This window comes from Bombyx mandarina, chromosome 09 (assembly GCF_030267445.1).
Source record: "Bombyx mandarina strain Sakado chromosome 09, ASM3026744v2".
Lineage (NCBI taxonomy): Eukaryota > Metazoa > Arthropoda > Insecta > Lepidoptera > Bombycidae > Bombyx > Bombyx mandarina.
In genome coordinates this window covers 2,139,381-2,157,808 of record NC_143216.1, presented here as the reverse complement: position 1 = coordinate 2,157,808, position 18,428 = coordinate 2,139,381, and the positions used below count along the sequence as shown (strand labels likewise).

Here is an 18,428-nt window from a genome sequence, read left to right as displayed (position 1 = left end):
GACGCGACTGTTTCGCGTTTTGAATGTGACAACTCTTTCGGGGTTTTGCAAAATTATTGGGTGGTATTCGTATTTTTTTATGAATGGCCTAGTCTAGTTCGTTACTTGTACAAATATCTGCCAATTTCGATCAACAACTACTTAACTCTAACAAAAACAGAATTCATGTAACGTACCTACCTATTTATAATACTGGACATGTAGACGAGTTCGACAAATGTAATAAGTTACAATGCAAATTAACAAATTTTCCTGATTGATTTTTTATTGCACTATATTAATTCTTCTGCGGGGCCCACCCGTAAAGAATCCACCCGTATAAATAGCAAAATAACCACTTTGTTGTGGCCTAATAACAGTCCTGACAAAGCCAACACAGCAGTCAGCACCCTAGACAAGTCCTGATTCACTTAATCTTCTGTCAATGTTGTTGAATGCTTAAAGTTAATCCGGATCTTCTCACGGATTCGCGATACCTATCTAATGTTAGCTGCACTCATGGAGCAGCTACCCCTGAACGGCTAGGCCTTCTTCGGGTGCCCGAGCAGCTGTTAGCACATCCCCTCTCTCCTTCCCTACCCTACCCACCCACCCATCCTGGTGAATTTCAAAATGGAATCGTTCGACACACCGGATTCTTTAACCACGGGCACTTCATGGTCTAGATGAGTTCCGATTATACGATCTCGTGTTTTATCATTTCCATAGACTAAAATAAGTGCAAATGTACTTTAGTTGTTACCACTGTTTCTATTGTAAATCAATTACATATGGGGAAGTACTCACGCTGTCTCGACTCTTGAACAAAAACCATGGCCATACTGAATACTGAATTTTACATTCGAATAGGTAATTTGTAACTGTTTATATTAGTAACAGTCTAAAATGTCCAGTAACTTTTATTTTATTAAATGGAAAAATGTTCTGAATTCTTTAGAAGCATTACTCCGAACAGATCTAAATTACCAGGTAAATTATATTAAATTGTGATTGTGATACCTATGTCCGTTTAAATTATTTTGCTTTTATTGTATTTCTTTTAATCTTATGCTGAATCACCAAAAGGAATAATAATTTTAAGAGAAGTCTTCCCGAGAATGAGAATGTTAATTGAATTCCTACTCTTCGAACACATGACATTATTGGCAAATAAAAAAATATACTTATGTTTAGAAACAAACAAATATATTTAATAAGTGGATTCATTGGAGTAAATAATTGTTTGTACTCAATGTACTTATATTGAATAAGTAACGGCATAACAACAGAAAAAGTGTCGGAAAATTTCAAAAGCAATTTACATTTTCAGAAAAAAGCACACGATAAACAATTGTGTGAAGCTGTGCTACGTCTGTCTAGTGTTTTAGCTAGATACTCAGCTCTATATAATGAAGCTTCCGAGTGTTTGCATAACAATTTGCAAGTACAGAAGAAGAAATATATGCAGGAGGTGATAAAAACTGTTGAAAATAGGTGCGCTCACATTCGACGACTCTATGTTAGATTGGACCTTTGTTAGGGAAAGATATGTAATGAGAACTACTAAATGCAGATCCTAAATACCAAATATAAATATCTAAATACCTAATACCTAAAAATATCGACCGTAAATCAGAACGGGACGGGCATTGAGCGCCAGTCAGTCACTGTTCGTGACAATTCTGATTTACTACCAGCCACTTAGTTTTGAAATCCGAATATGTGTTAAGGAAAGAAATACTGTAGATTGAACTAATGTAAAGTTAGTAAATAAATATTTGACTACGGTTTGAATAATATTTCAGAATCATAGAAATAAAAAATGAATTGCAAAATTTAGAATGCAGTCAGTGTCATTTCGTCGGTAACGGTGTCGCTCGGGAGATTCTTACACCGGACAACACACAATTAAACGATCTTCCATTAGTATTTCAAAGGTCTGATGAAATCGAAACTTTGATAAAGGAGACTTACAAGAAAATTCAAGAAAAAAAAGCCTTAGATGATCTAACTAAGCCGAAAAGTAAAATCACAATTAAAAATATTTAAATAATGATCTACTCTGACCGAGAATCCAAACTAGAACGCATGTACCTGTAGTCAGTTTCACTATCCACCAGCCCAATGAGGCAAACGAATCAAGACTAAAAATATTCATTTTTCACGTTTTTCTTACGTTTTTAGATGATCATTCTATTAAAAATAAAACATTAGGAAAAGCAATCAATTGGTGGGAGGACGACTACGAAAGTGATTTATCGCAGATCAGTTTAGAAAAAGACGAAGATAAAATATCTGAAGACATTATGAAAAGCAGATATTTCATTGATATAATTAAATCGCACGAAAAGTCAAGGTTGACATTTTACTCTAAGTTATTGAGTATATTTTTATTTTTTTGTTGCCTTTGCAGGCAGACGAGCGTACGGCCCACCTGAGGATAAGCGGTTACCGTCGCTCATGGACGTCAGCAATGCCAGGGGCAGAGCCAAGCCGGTGCCTACCATTAAATATATTACGGATGCACCTAAATTAAACATTCAAAACTGTTTTTGGGCTACACCAATTCATACAACTTGAAGAGACAAACCGATCTCCAGTTATTCGTTATTTTTACTATGAAGGGTATTTTAACTCAAATAGAATAGAATAAACTATGTGCAAAGAAACGTAAATGTCAAAAAATCACTGCTACAGAAAATTAGACGGTGGGTACAATATACAATATTAGACGGTAGTTGGCACAATATGCAAAACTAGACGGCAGTTGGCACAATATGCAAAACTAGGTGGTAGATACACAATATGCAAAACTAGACGGCACTTCGCACAATATGCAAAACTAGGTGGTAGTTGGCACAATTTGCAAAACTAGGTGGTAGCTGGCACAATATGCAAAACTAGGTGGTAGTTGGCACAATATGCAAAACTAGGTGGTAGTTGGCACAATATGCAAAACTAGGTGGTAGTTGGCACAATATGCAAAACTAGGTGGTAGTTGGCACAATTTGCAAAACTAGGTTGTAGTTGGCACAATATGCAAAACTAGGTGGTAGTTGGCACAATATGCAAAACTAGGTGGTAGTTGGCACAATATGCAAAATATCGACAAATAAAACATCAGTCGTCGTGAACACAAAAACTATAAAGTTTTCGAAGCATACAAATTATAAATTCCCATGATCTGTAAGCGGAGTAAAATGTCCCTTCGGAACAAGGTGACACTTTACAAAACTTGCATAAGGCCCGTCATGACTTACGCGAGTGTGGTGTTCGCTCACGCGGCCCGCACACACATAGACACCCTTCAATCTCTACAATCCCGCTTTTGCAGGTTAGCCGTCGGAGCTCCGTGGTTCGTGAGGAACGTTGACCTACACGACGACCTGGACCTCGAATCAATTCGGAAATACATGAAGTCAGCGTCGGAACGATACTTCGATAAGGCTATGCGTCATGATAATCGCCTTATCGTTGCCGCCGCTGACTACTCCCCGAATCCTGATCATGCAGGAGCCAGTCACCGTCGACGCCCTAGACACGTCCTTACGGATCCATCAGATCCAATAACCTTTGCATTAGATGCCTTCAGCTCTAATACTAGGGGCAGGCTTAGGGCCCCCGGTAACCGTACTCGTCGATCTCGACAAAGAGGTCGACGTGCAACCTAACCCATGCATCAGCCCGCTGAGTTTCTCGCCGGATCTTCTCAGCGGGTCGCGATTCCGATCCGGTAGTAGATTAATTCGCGAAACAATTGCCCTTGAGTTGTTAGGTCTCCTTCGGAGGCGCTCGGGCAGTTGTTAGCAAATCCCACCCCTCTTGGCTGAGCCTTTGCTCGCCCACCTGTCCTGGTGAAACTGGAAAGGCCTTCGGGCCACCAGTAAACATTCAATCATAAAAAAAAAAAAAAAAAAAACAAATTATAAAAAGAAATTAATAAAAAAGCAGTAAAAAGAGTAAAAGTTTTAACTATGTCAATGTTGACGTTCGCTGTATAGTTATTTTCCTATTTTTAAACTATTAAAAACCCAACAATTTATTTAATTATTATTATTTAAATATATCTATTAGTGAGGTCTGGTAGTTAAGGTAGTTGTCTAATAAAAAATGATGCTAATAATTTTTCACGACGTCATCATTACGTCACCATTGCTAGCGGGCACATCAGTGAGACGACCAGATATGTATTCCCATTTAACAATAACTCTCCGTAATATCCACCTTTGTCTATATTGATTAGTTATTAAACAAAATAAGTTTTTTTTGTTGTAATTACTGTTGTGTATAAAATAATGTATCAGTTGAAATGACGGTATTAACAATGCCAATTTAATTTCAATAGACTGCCAAGGTATGAAAATTAGGAACTCACGTTTTCGATGCTAATTTGCCGAGTTTGGACATTTACTAAGGTTCCCCATTTGTTTGGTTTATCCCGTGATGTATTACTGCCGGTTATCAGTACATCCACAGAAGATCGCTTTTCGAACTGCATAGGCTTCATCTACACTAGAGATCCCATTCCACGACGCCCTTCATGCGGCCAATGATCGGAGGCGCTGGCGGGACATCACAAGGAGTAAAATCATGTCGAATTATAATGGTCACGACCCTCAGCAGTGAGGAAACGACGCGAGGAGGAGGAGGAGGCTTCATCTAACTGTAAAAGAATACTTCCTCTTCAGTGTGCTTAGAGCTTTTTAACGTTCTCGACAGCGTAAAAGTTAGCTCATATTTGTATGGAATGGGATCGCTTGTCTACGTTTGACGCTAGGGGCGCTGTTCCAATTGCATACAAATTTGGGTTAACTTTTACGCTATCGAGAAAGTTAAAAAACTCGCACTAAGTACACAGAACATAATTTTATTAATACGCTTGTTTTTTATTTAAAACATTTCAGACAAACAATCAGCTTGATGCGAAGCCGAGCGTACAGTAGACGAATCTGGGAGAGAGAATTAAGCGGCACATTGAAACACGCTTGTTACGCTTTGAGGGAAAAAAGTGCCAATCTCATTCAAAACGTTTTAAGGTTCGTTAATGTTCAAATAAAGAGTTCATTTAGTTCTGTGTCCGCGGCACTTTTATGTGAGTATTGTCGCAAAAATTTTTTCATTCCGATTTTCCAAAAATCTTATTGTGAGAGATATTACTCTGCGTAAAAACCTGGTATATTTAATCATGAATATACTTATTATATGGCTTCCTTACGTATGTACATCATTATGAATATTGACATAAGTACACTGGTGACGTTCTAAAAATAACGTAAAATTTTAAGCACAGTTAATAAAGACCTAACGTGAAAACCATTTTAGAGCTTATTTCGCAGCAAAACGTAAGAGTCAGTTGAAAATAAGAAACGATGAAATATTAGGCCTTCGGTTGATCGGATCTGCCAGATTACAGATGGCAATTAATACGGTACGCATAATTTCCACCAGACTCGATTAATCTAGTGAGCTTTGGCTAACCACAACTTCTGTTAAGGCGGATGACAAAGAAGTAATCCTACTCAAATATCAGGCGGAATGCGAACAGCAATGCAAAATAACAAAACAAAGATTAATTGAATCGAAAGGAGCTGAATTAATGGAAGATTACAGAGATTTTATTAGAAACTGGTTTTATGATTGGTAATTTGAATTTTAAACTCTCTTCAACTTACTAGAAAGACACCGAATCCAATGTCATTACATATTCAAATCAAATTCATTTTATGATCCATTTACCTTTGCAATTCGAAACATCGCTAGATAACATCAAATAGTAAATTATTACTGATGCTATTATAAGCCCGCACGGGTAGGTACCACCATCCTGTTTATTTCTGTCGCGAAGCAGTCATGCGTTCCGATTTGAAGGGTGACTGGATTTGAAGGGTGGGACAGCCATTGTACATTATAATTGAGACTTAGATGTCATCTCTCAAAGTGAATTATGGCATTCGGGTCTACACCAGGTGGATAGTGAGCTCATCCACCCATCTAAGCCAAAAAAAAAACATTAACTTATATTCAAAGTGATAACCATAGAAAATATACCGTAAATTAGTTATTGAAGAACCCACGATTTTGTCTCATCTCTAATTATTAAAGGTATGAACAAATTAAATTCTTCCACGAGCTACCAACGGATAAAGAAGGCGGACTCGCTTCGATTATCAAAGAGGAGCTGCCTTCACCAGCGCAATGGCTCGAAGAATATAATAGGTATATGCATGAAAAAGCTTCGAACAAGACAAAAACAGCACTTCAAGTTAGTTTAAACATGGATACACTAAGTACATTTCTTGCTATGAATCGTATGAATATTAAAATAAGTGGTACATACCTATTTATAAATATTTTATTTACAAAAATTCCAACATATCCAAACATTGGATTGATAATCATTTTTTACTTTTTTAATGAGAAGATCAGCCCTCAATTCTCTGAATGTTCAGTTGTAATCAGTGCGAGTTTTTTAACGCTTTCAATAGCGTGAAAATTAACTCAAATTTGTATGCAGTTGGAACAGCGCCCTTAGTGGCAAATGTTCCAACTCCATACAAATTTGAGTTAACTTTTACGCTATCCAGAACGTTAAAAACTCGTGCTAAGCACACAGAGCGCGTAAACATCACTAAAGTTCTAACATACTGAGACGTATGTATGTATAAGCTGGTTGTTTTGATTATTATTAAATAAATACATGAATAGATTGCGTGCAAGATGAGGAGAGTGAGCGAAGAAATGGTATATGATAGAGAAATATGAAGGAAGAAAACATGTTGCGCCATCCCCAGATGACTGGGAGAAGGGCAGGAGAATGATGACAAATTAATGTACGATAATTATATTTAATGAAATAATTTTGTCGTGAAATTTGTTCGGAGCATAATATAAAATTTATTTAGAGAAATTGGTACTGATCATTGGAGATGAACTCAACGTAATTACCTCGAAATAATGTTAATGTGTTACCTAAAATATCTTCAAGATCAAATGGGAAAAAAAGAAAGAAAAGCAAGAGTTGAAAATAAAAAAGAAGGAGAAGTCGATTCAAAATAAAATAGAAGCCGAATTAAAAAGGAAAATGATGAAAAACCCAAGCTTACACCCTGGCTTTCGTTACCCTCCTTCTAGTACAACAGAGCTGATTTTGAAGGTAACAAAGTTGTCAAATGATTATATTAGTTATCTGTTTAAAGGTATTAAAGTTTTCGACACACATGATTTTTTTCCTATAGCTTCTATTAGTGCATGCACAAATAGTGTGGGTGACGCGCGATTCTGAGATTACTAAATGGCAAAAACGCATACATTCAATATAATTTCATATTTTATTAAATACTAACTGACCCGGCAGACTACGTAGTGCCTCAATCGATAAATAAAAGACCTAAACTTTTGTATAAAATAAACTTAAAACAAACAAAAGGAATCCGTCCAACGGCGGACACATCAAAGGAAAAACAAAATTGTTATTTTTATTTAATTCCGAGCATTTATCTACCTTTTAAACCTTCCCTGGATTTCCACAATGAATTCAAGACCAAAATTAGCCAAATCGGTTCAACCGTTCTCGAGTTTTAGCGAGACTAACGAACAGCAATTCATTTTTATATATAAAGACATAGATTATTTTTGGCATATCAAACATCAGCGGGGCAGTATAGGTATCTGTAGCATCAAATAATTGTCATAACAAGTCTTTGAGATGAACAAAAAATTGTAGCTTGATTTGTAATTTTTTACCAAAAAAATAACGAGATCTGGTATATATCTATAATAATAATACATATCTGCCCAGGCTCTTGAACATTATCGTAAAGATTGGGATTACTTGGACGAACTAGACACATTAGATGTAAAAGAAAGATTTATCGAACGATTTAATATTGAAGATTCTTGGATGAAAGCAAAGATGGAGGTTTTAGTCAACGTACAAGAAGACATGAGGTTAAAAGAATTTTTTACTGGTGGTAGGACGTCTTGTGTTGTCAACACACTGTTTTTCGCAAGCTATAAAACTGTTTGCCAGATATTCACTATACAAGCTATTTTAATGATGTATAATTTAATAAATGTACCGTATTACCTATCTCAAATATATATTTTTTGGATGCACGTACGTAAGTGTATCACGAATTTGTCAAACGTATGTTAGTGCGTCGCAAAGTAAAAACGGTTGAGAGCCGCTGACTTAAGGTGACCAAACGGAGGCAGCCCTGAACCGAATATAATATGAGTACCATACTTTTTAATCATAAGAAAAGCTTTAATTATTTTCAGAAACGAATACAAAAAACTAAAAGCTGCCTTGATTGAAGACTACACACGAAATAACGAAAAAATACCAGAAGCAATAAAAAAAGCATTGAAACCAAAGTTTAAGCGTAAAAAATTCGCAAAAGATTCGAACGATGACACTAGTGAACTCATTGAGGTGAATCTCTGTACATTTATGATGAAAGGTATTGGATTGAGTGACTGTATGATAGAGGCCAGTATAGAGTAAGCGGAAACCTGAGTAAAGTACTACTTTGAGGTAACTTTAAGTTTCATACACTTTGCAGTCATCGTGATCTAAAGGACGCCCGATGCATTCGTATCGATCGATCTTGTATAATTTTTCCTAATGAAATACCATGTTTACATTTCCACGATGAAGGAATAACATCGTGTAATAAAAATCAAACACGCAAATAATATAATTTGCACAAAGCTCAAGGCTCAAGGTGAAGTCTATAGGCTCCGACAAGCACGTAACGCTGTTATGTCTATGCAACAAACAAATGAAGACCTTGGGGAATATCTGACTATACAGACTAAAAAATCTATAGGAAGTCGTCGTGGCCTAAAGGATAAGACGTCCGGTGCATTCGTATGTATCGATGCAACGGTGTTCGAATCCCGCAGGCGGGTACCAATATTTCTAATGAAAAATGTGCTTACCAATTTGTTCACGATTGACTTCCACCGTGAAGGAATAACATCAAGTAATAAAAATCAAACCCGCAAAATTTTAATTTGTGTAAGCAATAAAAAAAAAGATCCAAACACCGTTCCAAAACTCGAGCGAGCTGTATTTGACGATGAAGAGTGGAAGGAAGACGAAGAACATCTAAAGATCCCAAGGATTTAAGTGCTGGACTATTATTTGGCCAGCTCCTTAAAAAGTAAGATCCGGTTCAAAAGTAGACGGAAAATAATGTTCATTTACAAACCAATAAAAAGATTAGTCTTGATAAGCTCATGTTACAGGAGAGCAATGTACCGGCAAAGTACCCGACCTCCCGCGCTTCCCCAACAGCTTTAATCAGAGAATCAGCTGATCTTTTTTGTATTTAATTGCGTGCAATAAAAACATTAGTGTAATGAAATTATTCAATTCCAGAATCTTGTTAATCGAGGCATCCTAATAGAATATCCTAAAACGAAACTTGAAGATTTTATTGGTGATCACAACTTTGCCGGAGAAGATTTACGTTACACGTTTCAGTGAGTTTAATAATATAATAATAATAATGAAATATAATGTTTTAGATCTAGATAATCGGCCAAATGCCGCTAAATATGTATAACTAAAGTAAATACTAGTAAAGATATTAAATTAACTTGAATAACTATCAACAAATAAATATCAACAAAAAACTGTAAAATAAACTAAAAAAGATTAAGTTTTAGTATTTTAAAATACATAGTGTACTAATATTAGAGATTTACATTTTATAATATTATGTTATGTTATAGAGAATATAGAGAAGTGCACAATGCTAATATTTTTTTAAAATAATGCATAAAAGATACAGTAAATCAATAAAGAAAACATTACACACTACATACCATGATTTGATACCATATTTGACGCACACACGCATGCATACTATTTATTGTCTAACTTTTGTTCTTGACGTCTGTTGTCAAATTGAGATTAAATATTGTTTGTCTTTGTTAATATTTTTTATAGTGTAGTCTTGGCGAAATTTATGATTATAGAAGTATAAAATACAATCATAATAGTGTACAAACTTACAATTCCAATTAATTATAGTCGAATTTCGACTACTTCGGGACCTCTAGTAGATAAATAATACGTCAATTAAGATTATACTATTCGGACGAATCATTAAAGATTACTGTTCACATCGAAATGAAAATGAGGTTTAATGTAACTTATTTAATCTACCAAATTTCGCACTGAATTCTAGACAAGCTCTACCATACAATGGTGACACAAGGAGCATGTGGTGGAGGGTGTGTCGTGATGTAAGCCAGGGTCATCAAAAAATACTACTAGTTGGACCTAATGGCTGCGGTAAAACTAGACTAGTACATGCGCTGGCAACACTAAACAGTAAGACCAATTTTAGAGTTTATGTTTGAATTATACTGGTGGTGTTATACTGGTAGTAGGACCACTTGTGAGTCCGCACGGGTAGGTACCACCGCCCCGCCTATTTCTGCCCTGAAGCAGTAATGCGTTTCGGTTTGAAAGGTGGGGTAGCCGCTGTAACTATACTGAGACCTTAAAACTTATATCTCAAGGTGTGTGGCGCATTTACGTTATAGATGTCTATGGGCTCCAGTAACTACTTAACAACAGGTGGGCTGTAAGCTCGTCCACACATCTAGGCCATAAAAAAAACATTTCGAAAGGGAGAAATAAACACATAAAATAATTAATACATCTAACACCGTCGTTTATGGAATCGGAAATTCAATATACAACCGTACCACTTCCGAAAATAATCAATTAAAGTCAAATAAAATAGTAAATCTTCAATTGTGGAGAAAACTCAGAGGTGGGCAGCGACTTAGCAATGCCTCCCACAGACACAGCCCATTGAGTTTCTCGCCGGATCTTCTCAGTGGGTCGCGTTTCCGATCCGCTGGTAGATTTTGCAAAGCACTGCTCTTGCTAGGGCCAATGTTAGCATTACTCCGGTTTGAGCCCCGTGAGCTCACCTACTAGTTAAGGTTACGCTGAAATTGCCTCTCAAGGCTCTCAGCTAGGAAGGAAAAAAAAATACCACTCATCAACAGTCGGTTCAGACAAGCGTCTGCCTACGAAGGCAATTAAAAAGTATTAGTAAGTTTAAGTATAAGTTATAGTGTTAAGTTTAAGTTTAAGTATAAAGTAAGTTTGAAAAATTCACGATTAATTTCCCCTAATAAAATGAAACTAGGATAGAAAATTGTTTAATAAATAGGATAATTAATAGGAAAGAATAAATAGGACCATAAAATAAATAGGAAAGAATAAATAATGGGTGAGGGCCGTCAATCATCTCGTCTCGGAGTATCTCGTGGTGGTACAAATTATGGACGTAATGCATACCTTATAAGAGCTGCTAAAAGTTTCAATGCTCTAGTTGACTGCCCTGAACTGGACATTTTCAACACTTCTACTAAGAGCATTAGGAGAACATTAGTCAGTCGATGGTTGAATGCAAATTTGAATTATTTTTTATTTACTACGTTTTTCTGGTTTTTTTTTCTTCAAAATCTTGTTATTTTAGTTTATGTTTTACGTTTTGTGTTAATTATTTAATTCTAGGCGATGTGACACAATCGTTTTTTCATATTTAAATGCGAAGACATTTAAATGGTATTTAGCTGTAAGGTTAGATTTTATACAGTTTAAGTTCACTGTTTGTCTTCCAAATAAAATAAAATAAAAAGGAAGTGTAAACATACGCATATCTAAATACCCCATATGTTTAAGTTGGGGATGTGCTTAACGACCTCATGGCTTCAGTATCTACTGAGGACCACGTGGGCTAGGAGCTAAATTTCTAAAACTAAAAAAATATATAATTTCAGATGCAGTTTTATTTGTATTAGATCCGATGGTTTTGAAAAATGAATTAACAGCGATACACCTGGATAAGCTATTGGACAGCATCAGAACTTGCGCACTGAATGTTCAACCATCTGCGATTTACATAAAACATTTGCAGTATATTTTTGGCAAAAAGGTAAAAAGGAATAATGACGCAAAGGTTCAGGTACAAGGGCCGTATGCGTAATTGAGCCTTTGCTTATAACTTTAGACTATTTAGAACGTTGTTTGGACATGTGATGCGTAGAGAGAAGATGTGACTAGGAGATGTATGGAAATGGTAGTGCAAGGTTGAGGGGAAGATGTCGATCGAAGAAGACATGGATGGAGTGTGTAAATGTCGATATGAGAGAGAGAGAGGAGTGAGTGTTGAGATGACTGATAAAAGGGAATGCAAGAGAAAATGAGGCTGTGCCGACCCCACCTAGTGTGGGATAAGGTGGAGAAAAAGAAGAAGAAAAAGAACCTTGTTTATATGCCATATAAACAAGGTTCAGGTCAAACATCGAAAGAGACCTTAAGAAAGCCCAACTGCCAAAACCGACAACCCAGGACAGATCAGCCTGGCGCCGTACAGTGAGGAGACACGACCCCAGATAACGGGAACAGGAATTGATAGTAGTAGTAGTAGTTTATATGCCATGTGATATGATATATGTCAAATCACTCAGGCAACACCGCGAAGTTCGTTCTTGTGGCCGATGTTGCCAATTAGTACAGATTAATTCTGCTGCGATAATGGGTGGGGCGATGGGAGAAGAGAGATGACGGCAACATCTAAAAGAATTCAGGGCATTTCTTATAAGCCATACAACATCTACAGAGAGGACTGAAGGTTCCTTCTACAGTATTAGGGGTTCTTATCGATTCGTAGTAACAATCTTAACTCATTCGCATGGTTTCAAATTCAATATTATTCTTGTTTAAATTTTCAAGGTGCCTACCGAAGAGGATATAGGGATCAGTCCAAAAATAATCAAAAGGCACATCGTGAAGAAATTACTAAGAACGACACACAGAGCACATAGAATAACTATTATAGGTATGTATCGTAACATTAGTAATCAAATTGTATTGTTGTTATTTCTTTTTTTTATAGCTTCAACATTTGAACAAACTTACAGCCAACCTGGATTTAAATAGTTACAGGAGCATATATATATGAATAAAATAAATGCTGACACACACTTCGAGATTTGAATTCTAGGTTTTAGTTATATGGCACAGCGGCAGCCTCGTGCTTCAAGCCGGAACGCATTACTGTTTCGCGGCAGAAATAGCCACAGTGCTGGTACCAACCAGTGCCGCAGCCAAAATGTTAAAATGGTTGGCGACACTCATACTGTGATATGTATAGTATGTTGTAAGTTCATTTATTAGCGTCCTCTCAGTCACTCTTGCAGTTACGATCTTCTGACTTTACCATTATATTTGTGCGATATTCCAGGAGGCTGCACCGAACCGTGGACGGTGCGGAGTAAAGAGCTTCTGCAAGCTTTCCCTAAAGCTCTGCTCTTGCCAAACACATGTTATTCCGTGATATTAGAGTTACTGCAAGATTGGGTTATGCGGTAAATAGTTATTTCCTGGGCTTTTCGCAAGTCATTTTTTTACATACACATTTTTAACAGTTTTACTGGCTAGTCATGTCTCGTTGGCTTACAGTCACAACTTAGTCACCTCGTCGTTACCATAGTATCTTAAATGATTCGAAAAGTATGAAATAATAAAATGAAAATAGAAAATGTGAAATTAAATACTAAATATTTTAATTCTGCTGTAAAATGAGCATAGCCATATGCCATATTTTTGTTTTGTGGCCATAAAAATACAAGCCCGACTTTTCTCTTGGGTGTCGTAAAAGACGGTTAAGAAATTCACGGAAGTACAGGCAACTGTGACGTTTTTTTACTTTTTTTTATTGCTTAGATATGTGGACGAGCTCACAGCCCACCTGGTGTTAGTGGTTACTGGAGCCCATAGACATCTACAACGTACATGCGTCACACACCTTGAGATATAGTTCTAAGGTCTCAGTATAGTCACAACGGCTGCCCATCACCCACCCTTCAAACCGAAACGCATTACTGCTTCACGGCAGAAATAGGCGGGGCGGTGGTACCTACCCGTGCGGACTCACAAGAGGTCCTACCACCAGTCAAGTATATACTCGTAGTATTATACTCGCAACACCAAATCGCGAGAACGTATCAGCTTGCCTATTACTGTCGCGAAAACGATACGAAGTGAGAGGCAGCCGTATTTCGAATCCATGTCTCAACGTATGCACTTCGATATTAGTAATGAACATGGCCTCATCGTACGTACATCAATTAAAATAAACGCACAGAATTCTAATGTATATATGTTTGTGACATATAACTCTAAATAATACGACAGTTTAGACTCATCGTATGCATTTTATTTTTAATCATTACGCCATATAGCCCATAACAACCACTGGGCTTCGGCTCAAGATCTTCTCAGTGGGTTGCGTTTCCGATCCGGTGGCGAACCACTGCTCTTGCTAGAACTAGTGTTAGCAACACTCCCGGCTTGAGCCCCACGAGCTCACCTAATATGTCGGTGAATCTAGATTAAGAGGCTACTAGAATAGGCAGGAAAAAAACCCGCCATATTTATTATTAGAAATGAAACTCACTTATTTGCACATTTTAAAGTTTATTATTATTTTATTTTTCACTTATGTACCAAAATCAATAAATTTTCAGTAACCATGAAATACCGAATGACTTTGATGTGCACAGCCTAGCTCACTTACTACAGAACTACAACTTCGGATACTTGCAGGAGACCTTGCAGAGCTACTTAACACCTAAAATAACTTTAGAGTAAGAAATTAAATACATAACATTTGAGACAGCTTCGCCGTCGTCGTCTTGCATGACCACAGACGACACGGCGAGTTGTTAGGTCTCCTTCGGAGGCGCTCGGGCAGTTGTTAGCAAATCCCACCCCTCCCAACTAAGCCTTTGTTCGCCCGCCTGTCCTGGTGAAACTGGAAAAGCCTCCGGGCCACAAGTAATCTTACTAACATAAAATAAATAAATAAAATAACGACACGACAATACTGTGAAATATATTATTGAAGTATTTATACATTATTGGAACGCAGAAACATGTAATAACCGGTAAAATTTTCAAATCACCAATTCTTATTTCCTTTTTTTAATTCGGAACAAATATAGACAGAAGCATTTATTACTAGCTGACCCGGCAGACTTCGTAGTGCCTCAATCGATAAATAAAAGACAGATCAAGGGGACACATCAAAGAAAAAACAAAATTGTTTGTTTTTATATAATTCCGAGCTTTTTTATATTTTCTTTTAAACCTTTTAAACCTTCCGTGGACTTCCACGAATAATTCAAGACCAAAATTAGCCAAATCGGTCCAGCCGTTCTCGAGTTTTAGCGAGACTAACGAGCAGCAATTCATTTTTATATATAGAGATAATAGATAATAGGCGTTAACAGCAGGAATTACGCAAATTGAATATAATTTTTATTTAAAAATTAATTATCTATATTTACAGGATAGCCGTTAGTGGATTGTCGCCTGTTCAAATACATGAACATATTCTCAACGACGATTCGGCCGTAAAATGTGTAAGTAACAATTAAAATATATGATTTGAATTCATGATTTGAATCATTTACTGGTGGTAGGACCTCTTGTGAGTCCGCACGGGTAGGTACCACCTCCCCGCCTATTTCTGCCGTGAAGCAGTAATGCGTTTCGGTTTGAAGGGTGGGGCAGCCGTTGTAACTATACTGAGACCTTAGAACTTATATCTCAAGGTGGGTGGCGCATTTACGTTGTAGATGTGTATGGGCTCCAGTAACCACTTAACACCAGGTGGGCTCTGAGCTCTTCCACCCATCTAAGCAATAAAAAAAAACATTCTCAAAAAAGTGGTCCTGATGTTCCTTGTCAAGATTACTGGTGTAAATGCTCTGAGAAAACCGCTGCGCGTTTTCCAGTGAATCCTTTAAGGCCCTTTAACGGTATCCACTGGAAGAGATGGGGTGCTTATACACAGCGATGGTAGACGCCATATTTAAGGATCACAAAATGACTGATGGTTCACTTTTGAATTACATCGTTTATCGTCTTAATTGATGTAGTAATAAGTGAACGGTTGCCGATTTTCGTGAAGAAAATCACTGTTCGGTAATCATTAACATTGTGTGAAGTGTGCATTCGTGTCCAAAAAACACACCCGAAATTAACTTTGCAGAGCAGAGCAGTGCAGAGATGTTCGATTTTACTTCTCAAATATAGTCGCCCCTCGAGTAAAAATGATTAAAAATAAATGTTTTTATAGGATTACACAAAATATTTTAAATGGTATTCAGAGAAAACTCATTGGGGAAGGAAAGAAAAAAAACATTTAGAAGAACAAAGAGAATTTCAAAAAGCGACAGATTTGTTTCTTGCTGAAAAAAACAAACAAAAGAATCGGGAGAAAGCTGTGACAGGAGACAAATCTTGAAATCCATCTATATAATTTCAAAATATGACCGAACTTAAAACTATTATGATCCCTTTGAATTAATTGGCATTGCTGAAGTCCATGGGCGACGGTAACCACTCACCATCAGGTGGGCCGTATGCTCGTCTGCCTACTAGGGCAATAAAAAAAAAAATAAAAAAAATCACTATGCATCGAACCACTTCTTTTTTCTAAAATGAAAATTATAATGTACATTTTCAGACTTCATATCAGTAGAACGTAAAATAAAATAAAACTTGTTTCTAATTCTAAATCGAAAGCATTTAATAAAGATCGCTATCCAAACAATTTCACAATGTTTCATTTACGAAATACCCGACGCAGCGTTTCGAAATATTTTAGGCAAACACGATTTTTATTCTGTACCTGGAGATAATCCGTTGAAATGGCGTTCGAGCAAATAAAACCGGATGGAGTGCCGATTTCACGTGGGGCGGCTATCGAAGCACAGGAGCGTACTTAGATCTAATAGAAATAAGATCATCACACAAATTCACTATTACTATTTATTCGATGTTTTTTGCGACGTGACAACGTCTTATAATTCGATGGAGCCGGCTGCAGGCACGAAAAAACATGACTCATGCGGCGTTACCTCGCTCTGAGGCGTATTTTCTTATGATGTTGTCACGTTCAACTATCGTCAGTAAACCGACTTTGCAGACAACCAATTTTTTTTTATTGTCCTTGTAGGCAGACTATCCCACCTGACGGTAAGCGGTTACCGTCGCCCATGGACTTCAGCAATGCCAGGGCCAGAGCCAAGCTGCTGCCTACCGTTCGATGGTAATGATAAATTCAAAATACGAATGATTTCTCCAATTGATATGTAATTAATAATAGAATCATAGATGATTTAATTAACAATAACCTCACAACTCGATGACGTTAGATCAAGTCCCGGAACAGCTGAATTGGCAGCCTTTATAATTACCTAACTTGTCACTAAGTAAATTGTAAATTTAATTACCGAATGTACCTTTAAGCCACACTTGAAAAAAAAAGTCGTGTTCGTTAGTACACTTGGTTTCTTTTTGAAAAGGATTGCTGGTGGTATTTCCAGTTTCACCAGGACAGTTGAGCAAGCACGGGCTCAGCCGGCAGGGTAACACAATTGTATTTATGCCATGGTCAAACGCTAATCTATTTCCGTGCACTTTCTTTCGGTTCTTTCGGTTTCTTGATACAAATATTGCTCTAAGCAATAAGGCCCATATTTGCATTTATTTAAAATGTATTAATTAAGCCTTTGCCGCTATTTTGTTTATTTGTGGTTTTTCTATACGTAAACTACCGTCAGTTTATAATCTTAATAAATGAATGAATGAATAAATGAATGAAAATGATTTATTTCAGACAACAAATCCATGTGTACATAGCATCATTGTAATATATTTCAAATTACCAAAACAAATAATAAAAATAATTATCAGTTGAGAACCTTTAAATATTCCATTTATAATTATATTAATAATTAATTAATAATATATTAATATGTTAGGGCTTGCCTTTAACCGCCTGTCAACATCAGATCTAAATTAGACCCTGGGCGAGGTCGCTTCGGTCGAATCCAGATACTTATCAAAGGGGCTCTGAATGCAAACGCGTGTTTACCGGGCCGCTGATGTAGCAACTTTTTTGTTTATTGCACAAAAACGCTAACTTTTACCGTTCGAAAAGGGTGACAAAACCGATTTTTAGATTTCGCTTATAATCGTTAAGCCAAAGATTTCATTGGCTAACTGGGTACCAGTATTGAAATAAATTAAATGATTTTCAATGTTAGATAATACCTACTTAGTACATAAATAAAATGCTCAAAAAAATTATAGATATTTACGAATTTCGTGTTTGCTTTTTTGTTCCTACCTAAGCTGATAGTCTAGAGAGACCATATCAGCGTCACCAAGCTAGTAGGTGAGCACACGGAGTTCAAACCTGATGACGTTGCTAACACGAACCCCTAGCAAGAGCCGCGTTTCGCAGAATCTACCACCGGATCGGAAGCACGACCCACTGAGAAGATCTGGCAAGAAACTAAGTGGGCTGTGTCTGTGGGTTAATTTACTCGCCGAGTCC

General features: G+C 36.8%; 1 protein-coding gene across 1 annotated transcript; it reads left to right on the top strand.

Annotated features, from left to right (window-relative positions):
* The first annotated feature begins 885 nt into the window (after positions 1 to 885).
* LOC114240766 (dynein regulatory complex subunit 11-like) lies at positions 886 to 16,629 on the top strand. The gene is made up of 19 exons (XM_089729598.1): positions 886 to 969; positions 1,310 to 1,473; positions 1,785 to 2,002; positions 2,164 to 2,335; positions 4,884 to 5,015; positions 5,302 to 5,407; positions 5,474 to 5,619; positions 6,082 to 6,241; positions 6,965 to 7,132; positions 7,778 to 7,926; positions 8,260 to 8,413; positions 9,365 to 9,468; positions 10,179 to 10,324; positions 11,794 to 11,948; positions 12,749 to 12,854; positions 13,260 to 13,383; positions 14,545 to 14,664; positions 15,369 to 15,441; positions 16,161 to 16,629. Exons 1-19 carry the CDS (start codon positions 886 to 888, stop codon positions 16,326 to 16,328), a joined length of 2,649 nt encoding a protein of 882 aa, XP_089585724.1. The 3' UTR covers positions 16,329 to 16,629.
* Positions 16,630 to 18,428: the final 1,799 nt, after the last annotated feature.

What these genes read in the sequence shown, in the direction of transcription:
- LOC114240766 (XM_089729598.1), top strand. Translation starts at nt 886, where the DNA reads ATGTCCAGTAACTTTTATTTTATTAAATGGAAAAATGTTCTGAATTCT. An exon ending in ACACCTAAAATAACTTTAGA is followed by an intron (nt 14,665 to 15,368) that starts GTAAGAAATTAA and finishes CTATATTTACAG; the next exon opens with GATAGCCGTTAGTGGATTGT. An exon ending in ACGATTCGGCCGTAAAATGT is followed by an intron (nt 15,442 to 16,160) that starts GTAAGTAACAAT and finishes ATGTTTTTATAG; the next exon opens with GATTACACAAAATATTTTAA.